A 12,836-nucleotide genomic window follows, 5' to 3' on the forward strand; every position below is an offset into this window, starting at 1 on the left:
TGAGTAAATGTACTTAGTTACAGTCTACCACTGGACTGTATACAGCTGACACACACAAGAAAAGGTGTTATGAAATAAAGTGAAAATAGAAATGGAGAGACAGCAGCAGACATACCTGTGTCTGGTACATAGACTGTACAGTCTATGGTCTGGTAGCTACCTGTCTGGGCTCGAAAAGCAGGGGACTGACGTAACGGTTACTTTAGCAACCGATTAGGCGTCACTACTCTGGGCTACAAATTCATGAGTGCGCTTTTCTTTCCGGAGACCGTCCCGTCCCGTCAAGAGTGGGGAAACAGCCACTGTGACGCTCAATGGGGATTCGTTTATGAAGGACAATAAACCAGATGTCTTTTTCCACCTGTTTGGGTTGTGTATATCCGCGGTGTAACGTTAGTGGAGCTGGACACGCCGACCTGACGAACATCGCTGTGCTGGTGGTGGTGGTGTTGTTGTTACCCAGCAGCAGCCAACATGGCTGAGGATGACAGTGAATGGGTTGTAGAGAGCATCGTTGGCTACCTGGGAAGTCCTGAATGGGTCATTCCTGTCACGGATTTCATGGAAAACAAATGCACAGGTAAAAACAGGTTATCCGTTCAGTCTCGCGGACATCTCTCTATGTAAAGCCTCCCTGGAGGTGTGCACCGTTAGCGCGGTGGCTAAGCTAGCGCTAACTTGTGACTGCGATGTTTTTGTTGACATATTTGTAGGCTGTGAAACCGTTTGATAACTCAGCACTTAATTCACGCATTTTTTGTGAGTTTATCAGACTTTTAAAACGTTTGCCTCGACATAAAACAACTAAGGACACAGGAGTCGATAAAGATACGTTAGCAAGTTATAACTCAGTAACGGTAACGTAGGGAACATAGCTAGCAAAGTAGAAACCTCAACGTTTGCTAAGTGTCATGTATGTTAAGTTATTGTGGGCAATTAACGCTACTAAACCTACATAGCTAGCTAGGTAAATAAATACAGTTTAGGTTTTTCAAATGTCACATGTGAATGTTGAATTACTGACATAATATAATCATATTTATTTGGCCTTTTCATAGTTTTTGATGACGAAGATGAAAATAAGTTATCATACACAGAGATCCACCAGCAGTATAAGAACTTGGTGAGTACAGTCTTTAGTCCACATGTGTCAAACTGCTTCATCAACATTACTCAGTGATTTTACATTGCTGACTCATCAAACTGGACTGATGTAAGCTGCTTTGCTTTTTTAGGTGGAGAAGCTGTTGGAGAATTACATGCAGGACGTTGGCATCAATGAGCAGCAGTTTCTGGATGCATGCACCTCTCCTTTTGCCAAATCCAAAACACTGCAGGTAAGTTAAGCTCCCTGTTCGCATGCCACTGTCAGCCTGCCAGTTAACCTGAATCAAGAATCAAGGATGGGATTTGCTTACACAACCCCCCAGTTGTACTGTTTTGTACCTGGTGCCAAACATAGCTGGTCTCCATGGCAGATTTGTGTTTTCCTTTTGAATCAGCAAAATGAGAATTCAGTTTGTGATATGATCTACAACTAAACGTAAATTGCACGTTTTATCACAATACAATAGTATATAGATTCTTTGGACAACGATACAATATCTTTTAACTTTGTATTAGGGCTGCGCAATTAATCGATTTTTAATCGTGATTACGATTTCTGCTCCTAACGCCACCGAAAACAGAGTAATCGAGAAAAGCGTTTATTTTGCACATTACGTTTTGCAAGTCAACTCTTATTTTGTCCTGTGTTCTGAATGAAGAAAAAAAGCACAAACGGGAAAAGTATTAGAGGGAAATTTCACAGTTCAAGGTGTTTTTACTGTGGATTTGTTTTTTAAATTCAATAATTACGGAATGTCTTTCCAAAAGTCAGTGAGTAATCGTGTAAAATAATTGTGATTTCAATATTGACCAAAATACAAAAACCTGGAAAAATAAAGTATACAAAAAATAAATAAAAATATTGACCAAAATAATCGTGATTATGATTCTTTCCATAATCGAGCAGCCCTACTTTGTATCGATAATATTGGATCGTTGAGGATTGAATCAAGACATGTGGATGTTTAGATCTGTCCTATTTAAGTACCATGACTTTGTCAGGCTGAAGTGTGTTACCCAAACAGTGTCCTTAATGTACATTACACCATACCTATGCAATTGTCATGACGGGTCAGTTCCAACTAACAGATTTTCATCAAAAGTAACTAATTCTTTGCCTGTACCTTGGTACATGAGGAATCTCATGTTTTCATAACGGTACTTAAAGCTTGACAAGACATACTCCCGTGTTGCTGTTGTCACCTTTCATGTTTGTTTGTGTGTGTTTATGCTCTTGTGTAGCTAGTGTAAAAAGCATGGAATATACATTTTAAGGGTGCAACCAAAAATGCACTTTGATCACATAAAGGTGATATGGATAAAAGTTGTGTTTTGTATGTAAGTGTGTGTGTGTGTGTGTTTGTGTTGTGTCTGTGTGTAACGTTAAGTTAATTAAGTAATAAGTATATTGTTAGATTTCCCTTGGCGCTGATCAACAGGTGTAATATGGCTGTGTCAGATTGGCAGAGATGCAGATCGTGATTTCACCACAATCCTCATTAATTACCACTGAGATAAATAGTTAATGGGGTTAACCCTAACCCTTACCACTCTGACATCACTCCATTAGTGCATGTATAGGTACTGAGAATGTGTGTGTATTCCAGGCCTGTGTGTAATGTGTATTCTAACAACAAAGTGAACACATTGAAAAAATTCCCTTTAGGGATTAATAAAGTATAAATTATATTATTATTATTATTATTATTAATGTCACAGTTATGTTGGTCTTATTTTGTGTTGTGTGTAGAGTCGACTCATAATGCCTTTTTTAGTTTAGCTTTTCGGGTTTAACTATATGAGAGATTATTTCCCCTTTGTGTCCTGGATAGTGAATTCAGCTAGGCCTAAACATAATACCTTAATTAATCCTAAACATAATACCTTAATTAATTCTGAAGGGAAAAATATTTTAAAAGATTAAGGCTCAGGCTCCTTTTTAATTTATAATCTTTATCTCAGACAGTTTTGTTGCATAACTCGGTTAATTTGTTATGACTAACATGAGCACATGGCACTGTATCCTCACTGAAAAAGCATCCACACTGAGAGGTCTTGACTTTCAGCTGTTGACAACAAGCATACAGTGGACAGACGGAGGCTAGTGAGTTGCGGAGTAATGTGTTGCAGTGTCATTTCTTTTTAAACTTAGCTACTGTAGCTGACTGAAACTTTTCTGTGATTAAGTTACTCAGAGAAACAGGATATATTGAAGGTTTTGGCTTCAGGCAGAAACAGTAAGAGAGACTGACAAAAGGAGAAGGGAAATAGTGAGGAAGAGAAAGAGAGTGAGAGATGAGCATGGAGACTGAGAACCTGGTGACCCAGTTGAACTAAGAACACTGAACTTGCATTTAAGGTTGGTCAGAAAGATTTACCTAGCATTAGCCTATATGGGGGAGGGACTTTTGAATTTAGATAGGAAGCTAATGTGAAAGATTAGGCCTAAGTACCATTCTGTTTGCCAACAAATATAATTGGTATTTGTCCGGACTTTAGTTGAGTATCTACCAAGCTTGAAGTACTGTACATACTGTCCTAATATACAGGACAAGACTTTATAGGAACATTGACTATTATTATTAATATTATATAATTATATATTATTTAGTCTTTATCGTTTAGGGTTAGATAATCTAACAGACACCTTTTCCTGGAAAGATTATAACACAGAATTTGGTCAGAGCACTGTTGCTAAAAAATTCAGACGCAAAATCAAGCAGATTGTTATTTTAAAATTCATATCCAGTAGTCAAATGGCTGAAAAAAAGTTTAGCCTTCTAGATAAGTTTGATACCAAAATAATATCTAACATGTAAATAAACTGTTCTTTAAATGACAGAATGATGACTGGAATCAAAAAGACACATACTGTTTAGAGTGTATCAGCACTCACATGTAGTGTTTATAAAGCTGTGTAAACTGACCTATTCTCTACAGTCACAGACACTTCTCTCTACCTTGTTGGAATGCCATCCATTCATCATAATTACTGTGGGCACAGTGATCTTTCATGCTCTTATATGTGGTTGTTGTTTTTGTCGTTCAGTCAGTGTTCCAGCCAGTTCTGGCTACAGATGACTTCCAGATATTTCGCTCACTGATGGTCCAAAAGAACATGGAGCTGCAGCTTCAAGCCCTCAGCGTCATTAAAGAAAGGAACGGTAGGCTGGATTAACACACATACGTACACCCAAACACACACTCGCAAACAGGAAAACACTAGTTATTTAGCTGCAAGTAATATGCCTGTTGTGTGTGTAGGGGCCCTCCCAGAGTGCCTGACTGCTGGTGCGGATGTAATGACAGAGTTGCAGGATCAAGAGATGAAAATCCTACAGGAGGTTCTCAGGTAAATCAGCTGTACTGTATCCTTCTCTCTCTCTCTCTCTCTCTCTCTCTCTCTCTCTCTCTCTCTCTCTCTCTCTCTCTCTCTCTCTCTCTCTCTCTCTCTCTCTCTCTCTCGCTATCTTTCACTCTCTTAAAGGTCCAGTGTGTAATGTGTTTAGTTGTTCATTATCAAAATCTGTGTTGCCCGTTCACAAACTTGTCCTTTTTCATGAATATTTACCTCCAACCATCAATTCCAAGTATTCCTTTTGGCTTGAAATTTTACATTTGCATGAACTGGGGTAGACGCTCCATATTTATGCGCCATCTTGAAATACGTTAGCCAGAAAGGGACATACAGGACATACTGCTTAGAGCTTAGATCGGGGCCCAAAACACTAGGTCAGAAGATCTGTGGGTTATGTTTTACTAACTAATTAAGTCCGTCATCATGTAATTAAATATGTTTTTCCACATTTTACTGTTTGGATATTTTCACATTTTCTTTATGCATCCATCCATTGCCTGTATGTGTCCAGGTGTCTAGAAGCTCCTGCCCCTGCTCTTTAATGGGATTTTGCTAGTAGCAGCCTGGCCAAGTAGAACACACAGTCTAATGGAGCTGCAGTTAAGCTCCTTAGGGTCAAGCTAATTTAGGTCGGAGGGATTGACACTAAACAAGCAACTGAGAGAAATAGTATATTTATCCCCTTTGTCTTACCAGGGTACCTTAACTGCTAATCAGTGCTGCATTATTCAGCATTTCCTCCCTTCTATCACCACTGGTTTCAGTTAATTTCACTATGATCTGAAAATCAAAATTGGAGAGACTTCAGAAACTCCACGATTTTACAAATTCTCCTTTTCATGTTTTCTTATTGTCTTCTGGGATACATTTCCTGACAATACACACTGCCAATACAATGCTTTTCTGCAACTGATTCTCCAGCAAGTCTTAACGTATGCCAGTTGACCTTCATTCTATAATGTTTTTTACAGTTTGTGTGAAAACGTCATGTGCTGAAAGAAGATCCTTAGTGAGAAATTGATTGATTGATAGATAATCTTTGTTTTATTTTGTTATCCGTCTCATAAAACACATATAATGCATTTTTTTACAGCTTTCCTTTGAAAAAATTCTAGCCCTTAAACATCTCTCTTTATTTGCACACCTACTGGTTAATGCTTTGTGCAAGTCTCTAAGGCAATTTAAGTTGTTAAAGAAATCAAATTAAAGGATCTGTGTGTGGGGCCCCGGTGATCCCTGTGAGCAAGCTGGGGCATAGCGGTTATCCGAGGGAAATCCTTGACGTCGCTGTCTTATTCTAGTTTCTAGTCCATTTGTGCCGTTTGCCAAACATCAAATTTATATAGGGCTTTTCTCGGTACTCAAAGTCGCTTTACGTAACAGGATGAAAGATCATAAAGAAAGCAAAAATCAATAGGAGCCTGGGCTAGTTGGCTGAGCTGTGGAAAGTCAGTTGTAATAGGTGAGTTTCAAGGCCCCTTTTTTAAGATGGCCTCTCAGTTGTGATTGGGGAGGGCGTTGCAAATAGTCAGTAGAACCTGCTTAACTGTAGATAAACTACGCTGTTATCACAACTGGGCTTCTAAACACACTCTAAAAAACAGTCCAAGTGGGCTCTTGAATGCTCTGTAGCAGGACCAGTTAAGGCATTTCAGGCTTTGCAAAAAAAATTACTTCTGCTTGGTGCTAATTTATGCATAGGGGAAATTCCGATCAAATCTAATATTTATTTTTCTCTCCTGCTACTTTGTCTTCAGAAAGTCAAAAGAGGAGTATGACGAGGGAATTGCCAGGAGGCTGCTATTAGAGAAAGAGGTTGGCTCCACCTCCAGCAGCTGCTCTGATAAGCCAGTGGCAGAAAGCAGAGAAGCCCAGAATACCACCTCTGCTCCGAGCCAACGAAGCAACACTGCCAAAGTAAGGCATTGTGAGCTGTATGAGCCAAATAAGACCAGCAGCATCCCTGTGTTACCTTTGTTGGACTTTGATCTCACAGTTTAGACGTGTAGTGCCTGATAATACCAATGCTTAATGGTTATAGCCAACAGCCCTTTTCCCCTTAAAGCCTGATTTCTCCTTTCTAACGAGACACTGTCTCCAATGTGCTATTTTTTCCATGTTAAGGCCAAAGCTGAGGGGAAAGGTGACCGCAGCCACAGCAATGGTCACCACGCCCCACTAGTGAACGGAAACACTACCACAGAATTGAATCTGGTAACTGAACCATCCGTGTAGAAACATTTTAATTAGTGACCTAATAATGTGCCACATCTTACTGCTGAGTCTGAGGATGCATTAATGCCATTTGAACTGTACCTGTAAAAGCTAACACAGATTAAAAGGGTAGGTAAATGTAAAACTGAATACATGTGAATTGGGTTAGATTTTAGGCCAGCTCTTTAACAGGTAAACATCAGTGATTTTCTCTGATATCAAAATGTACTGTATGGTACACAGGTATTGGCATGATATTCAAAACCTAAGTATCAGTGCATCCTGAGGGGGAAGATGGTAACTTTTCTGTTTCTTAGCCTGCGTAGTGGGGAGGCTATGTAGAAGCTTTGTAATTTTGAAGCATGTGAATTAGATTGCATGTGTAATATCAATAGACATTTGCTGACTGCAGGATAACTGGCATTTTACACATTATTAACAATTTGATGTGAAACATTGTCTTTAGATATTTAGAGGCCATTTACTGTATTTGCACATACTGACCCTGACCAGTTTGGTACCAATCAGAGCTTTACTGTCAGAGGCTGCGTTTAAGTGCCTGCTTGGTCAGCAAAATGAGAGAAAGATTGTCAGGTGGAAAATGTGGTTTATCTTTTTCAGTGTCCAGCAATCCAGCAGTATGTCTACAATAATGTGACAGTATCCAGTCTGTCACATTACTGTAGAATCTAAAGTGATGTGACAGTTTAAAATGTGACAGTTTCTGTACGACACACTAGTGCCTACAAGTCCACAATCAGAGGACTGTATGTGGTGTTGGAGCTGCAATAGCATGTTGCAATAATTTAATGCGATGTTTGTGTCGTCTGACATGTATTATACATTAAACATGTATTAATGGTCCCTACCTCCAGGTCAACAGCAAACCTGCCAAAAAACAAGAGAGCAAGACGGCTGCCCCTGCAGGTGGGGATAAGAAAAGTGCAGCTAAAAGCAGCTCCACGTCTAAACCCACACCAGGTATCTCCGAAGAGCTTTGAACATTTCACCACCAACTCTACAACCATGAACGTATCTTTGTAGTCTTATAAAAACTCCCCACCACCTCTTTAGTTGTTTTATTCGTAGGAAAGCCATGAATAAATCCAAATTATAGTTTTCAAAACCTCATTAACCTCTGAGGGGAAATGAGGCATTGTGGAGAGAAATGGTTTCTCTTCGTTTTGTCTAGTAAATAAGCCACGTGAGCAGTCCTGCAAGAATAATTTTTTTTTTATTATAATTTCTTTTAAACTCGCAACCAAACTGACAAAGCTGCAAGTTACCAAATTAATTTTGAATATGCGTGTGCAGATTGTGGCGGTAACGTTGTGGAGTCCAAAGTCCTTCCAGCAGTGAGAGCACCAGTAAAGTCCGGCGAACCCTCCGCCAGCCTCAGTCCTGGTACCAAGGAGCAGAGCAGCAGTCCGACTGCAGCCGAGGCGTGGCTGGAGGAGGCACACAGGGAGGCTGGCTTCTCTAAGCCATATACTGTGAGTCTTTCCTTCCCCTTGTTTCATTAAGCACGGTTGTTGTATTTTTGTTTAACAGTAGGATATCAAATTCCGTCATAACCAAATTCAGCTGAAGAAACTTCTGAATGTGTCTGACTGTTTCATGTTTTTTCTTACTGTGCACACCGCTTAAAAGGTGCAGTAGGTAGGACTTATAAAACTAACTTTCTGTCATATTTGCTGAAACTGCCCCTATGTTCCAGTAGAACTACATGAAGCAGGTAATTAAAAATGTCTAACTGCGTGTCAATCACTGCTCATGCACACGCATTCATTCTCTCTTGTGGGGGGAGGGGCTTAGGAGACCGTTTTGGGCTTTAGTGGAAAGGGGGAGGGACTGAGAAGTTGTCGATGTTCACATTTTTTGGCTAAATCCTGGATCCTCACTAGGGTTGCTGAAGCTACCCTAAAATGTTCCTATCCCCACTAAATAATAATAAGAACAACAATAATAATTTGATTTATTTTTTTTACAGTGCACTCTGTATCACTAACTACGGTGAATCAATCTTCCTTCACCATTCATCTGTGTGTGTCGGTGTGTAGTGTGTCTGTTTAATTCTATTTTACAACTGTCAGCTGGTCGAAATGGTGGTGTTAGAGGCTCAACGAGCGCCCACGTGCACGGTAACGAGCGACGTAGAGAGTTAGCTACTGAAGAGAGCCAAGCGGCATTAAAACAAAGCAGAGAATCAAAGATTCTGCAACTGTATCAAGCATCTCATTATCACTAACCGTATCCCAATTCACACAGCTAAAAAATAGCAGAAAAGTCGGAAGTTAGACAGTAGTACAAAGAGTCGTTGTGCTATCAAGATGATGCACCGTCTCGTTGCATTGGTGTGAACTGGCAGCTTTCAGAGCGTTGCAGACCGGAGCGTTGCAAGTAACTCGTCTCGTCGCTACTCTTTGGTCTGAACTTGGTACTACACACACACACACACACACACACACACACACACACACACACACACACACACACACACACACACACACACACACACACACACACACACACACACACGCGCGCGCTGAATGAATGGTCTAAGAAGATTGATTACACATAGTGAGTGATACAGAGTGAAATTGTAAGTTGTTTTTAATGACCGGCTTACCTTTTTAGCTAAGTTTTCTTGAGGTAAAGGAAAGGGGATATTTTGGTTTATTATGGAAAATAATAGTCTAGCTAGAGTGAACGAGCGAAATACAAGAAATAGTTAACCTAGCAAGCTATCCAAAGCTCTTTTATTCATTGCCAATAATATAGCCTATCTCTGTAGTCTTCTAAAACAATATCAGTCCCCATAGACTGTTGTTGTCACTGAATACTAAATGTCATAGGGTCCCTGTTAATGCTATTGTACCGGTGTATCCTTCAATTCACTGAGCAGATGGATAGTGGAAGATATTTTAGCAGAGAGAAAGAGACGCAGGAGATTGGCAGGGCAGTTGATTCTGAGGGAGCCGGCGTGATTGAGGTCAGTAGTGGTCTACAGGTCTAAGGAAATGTGGGGTCTTTTGTTTTCTTCTAACAATAAGCATTTGTTGGCAGGTCTAGGCACTGAGGCATAGCCTAAACTTAATTATTTCATTATATGTATTATATATGCTGGCTATATTCTGACCAACTTAACTTTCTGCATTCATTGGCTGTGATAAATTAAATAAATATGGAGATGTTGCCTAAATGCAGGCCTTAAAATTCTGGTTCTTGGGTTATACTGTATGCAAGCCAAACTACACAGCGAAATGACACTTTGAGTGAACCAATCCACAGCGCAGTTACAGTAATTAGTGTAATTTAAATAGCATTCTTTGGACAACTTGGAATTAGCTATGGTATGCTATTACTTTATCACACATTTACATGAGCAGACAGATAGCATTAAAGTCATTGCCTACAGAAGAATTACATTACAGTAACTTTTGTTGAACGGAGTAGAAATTGAAGAAGAGGATATGTCTGTCACTGTTTACTTGTTAACATCTTGGTTTCTTTCTGTCTTTAAATCCTAGTGACGTCCCTGCTGGATACATTTAATTGTTGGAAAATAGTTACTGTGCAAAAGTCATATTGTTTTCTTGTGCATGGGTTTGAGTTGTACTGATGTACTGATCCTGTTTCACCTCTACACCCTCCAGGAGTTGTCAGTGTCTCAGCAGGAGCAGCTCCAGCAGAGGGCGGCATATCTGCGTCAGCAGCGAGACAAGCTGCATGCATTGAAAAAAGAACAGCAGAAACCCAAGCAGGTGACCGCACCAGAGGAGGCACCCCCCACCACCACCACCACCCCGGTAAGTACAGCTCTGTTCCTCTCCTACCTTAGCCTCCTTTCACAAAGAGGTCAGAGGTCAGGATCAACCATGCACATGTACTGTAGAAGAACATGGCTTGATGAGTAACACTTGTTTTATTATGGAGGCCTGATTACATGTTACTCTGTGTAAGAGGTAAATAACTATTTTATTTCCTCATATTGGCACATTAGTGCCAGAGTTATCGAGAGATGTTGTTGTAAACAGACTACAGATAATGTCAGGGTAACATTGGCTTTGAGTTGTGTCTCTCAGAAGTCGCGGGAAGAAATTGTGCCAGGGCCATATAATTTAGACTTCATATCCATACTTAACATTTTACTTTTTTTTTTTTTTTTTTAATCTTTTAATTCCAAAACTACATACTACCTAATTTCAGCTGACTTTCTATAACCCACATTTTTCCTCATTATTTTTTTTCTTCTTCTTCTTTTTCATCAAATCATCCTTCTGGGTTCTTGTTCTTCATTTGCCTCTGCCTGTATCTAGCCTGGCCTGGCTTGTCAAGAGGCAGTGGGGCGGTCCCAGAGGAATGGGGCCTGTACCCCTCCTCCTCCTCCTGTTCCTCTTCCTCCTGCTCCTCTTCCTCCAGCACAACAATCTGCTAACTCCTCCAAACAGAAGGTGACCCATCAGCTGCCTCTGCCTGATGTGAACCCATGTAGTCATTCATGCCTAGTATGAGGGCTTTGCTGTGTAGTACTTTCTTCCGTCTCTGCGGTACTCTCCGTCTCCATCCCTCAAGCAGATGTTTAGATGTTTAAAGCTATATCAATATTGTGTTATTTGATACCACTTTGAAAACCCCGAAAATACATGTGCCATGATTATCCCATGATACCCGCTGCTTTCGTTTAGTTTTCTAGGTAATCATGTATACACGTGTGCATGGTTGTATTTAAGTAGTCTTTCCCTCTGCTTTTTCACTCCCTTTTTTCTTAAGCCACTGGTGGCAATTGATTTCTTTTCTATCCCGTTTTTAACCCTACTGCCTGCTCTGGTCTCTTTACACAGGAGATATCTGCTGAGGAGAGGAAGAAGCTGCAGAAGAGAAAACATCTGGCTGACAAGCTGAAAGAGGAAGTGATCAAGAAATAACCCCCCCCTACCCCCCTACCCCCCAACTGCAATATTCTCATTTATATGCTATCTGTTTACTCCGTTAATCAAACACACGGCTTTCATTTACACTGCCTCCTTCAGACAGATGATTCACTTTGCGTAACACAGATCAGGGGTTTTCCAAAGAATCACAAAATGTTAGATCTTCCTTCTTCAAAGTTCTTTTCATTGCTGTGTACAGAGGAAGGTACACCTTCTTTTATATTTGGGATGAACCAGTATTTTGGCAGTCTCCACTCACATGAGCACACCGAAGTAGCATCTGTTTGATTGAGCAAGTTCAGAAAAACACACCGTAGTCAGGTAATATGCTGCCAGTGTTACTAAGTTGAGTGGAGAACTCGGATAGCTTTTACTTTACATCACTAGACACATCTGTCCAGAGCGCTCCTTATTTGCCACTGGGTGCACTACATTTACTTTAATGAAATTTTGGAGTGTCCAAATTCCAAATGCAAAACATTATGGCTAATAGTGCCCTCACAAAATCCCACATTGAAATGAAAAATGTGTTCACAGCCTGTACATTACTTGGTGAAAATCTTACAATTTAGTGCTTCACTATTGATAATGTAAATGTTTATTATGCAACACTACATGATTCATAACCACTTTTGTACTCCATATAGAGTCAACCATTGATTATTGACTCAAGGAGTGATTTTGGGTTTGCTTCTCTGTAGACAAGTCAAAAAAGTTAAAATAAATGTGGTGAAACACAAACTCAACGTTAGGTACAACTGGCCTCGAGTTGTATCAGTGAGTTAAGGGTAAATGCTGGGGACAGACTTCATGGGGCGTTTCACAGTGAGGTGAAGGTAACATTAGCTAGCGCAAGAGTACAGTCTTGTCGTTAGCGTCTCCAGAGGGAAGAGTCAGCTGCCACATCATAAAGCTGAGAACACTGTAGCAGCTCATCGGAGTCTATAAGCGCTGTGGAAGTTGTCAAGATGAATACACTGTAGTGATCATGAAGAGGCCAAGAGAACAGTGTGTTGCTTTCTACGAGGAATGCAGTATTTCATGTATGCCGTTTAATAAAAATCACATTTTATAGAAACAAGCTTGACTTCAGACTTTGTGTGTATAAAATTTACAGTCACTTGATATGTACTTTGTGGTCAGTTGGTAGGTAGCTGGTCTCGGACTGATCTTCTCGTTTTAATCTGGAAAAAAGGGCTTTGGTGTGTTTTCTTTTTTTTAGA

At 40.2% G+C, this 12,836-nt stretch overlaps 1 protein-coding gene across 5 annotated transcripts; it reads left to right on the forward strand.

Annotated features, from left to right (window-relative positions):
- Positions 1 to 165: 165 nt before the first annotated feature.
- Positions 166 to 12,694, forward strand: cfap36 (cilia and flagella associated protein 36). 5 transcript variants are annotated; one of them, XM_028603535.1, is made up of 13 exons: positions 167 to 580; positions 1,059 to 1,123; positions 1,236 to 1,337; positions 4,157 to 4,271; positions 4,372 to 4,459; positions 6,223 to 6,382; positions 6,590 to 6,679; positions 7,555 to 7,660; positions 7,994 to 8,172; positions 9,585 to 9,671; positions 10,336 to 10,488; positions 10,999 to 11,133; positions 11,524 to 12,694. In XM_028603535.1, exons 1-13 carry the CDS (start codon positions 475 to 477, stop codon positions 11,605 to 11,607), a joined length of 1,470 nt encoding a protein of 489 aa, XP_028459336.1. In that variant the 5' UTR covers positions 167 to 474; the 3' UTR covers positions 11,608 to 12,694. The 5 variants fall into 5 exon arrangements, with proteins under 5 accessions (XP_028459339.1, XP_028459336.1, XP_028459338.1 ...); XM_028603538.1 differs by lacking the exon at positions 6,590 to 6,679 and having other exon boundaries at positions 166 to 580; XM_028603537.1 differs by lacking the exon at positions 9,585 to 9,671 and having other exon boundaries at positions 169 to 580.
- Positions 12,695 to 12,836: the final 142 nt, after the last annotated feature.

The sequence above is a fragment of the Perca flavescens genome, chromosome 17 (genome assembly GCF_004354835.1).
Source record: "Perca flavescens isolate YP-PL-M2 chromosome 17, PFLA_1.0, whole genome shotgun sequence".
NCBI classification, from domain to species: Eukaryota; Metazoa; Chordata; class Actinopteri; order Perciformes; family Percidae; genus Perca; species Perca flavescens.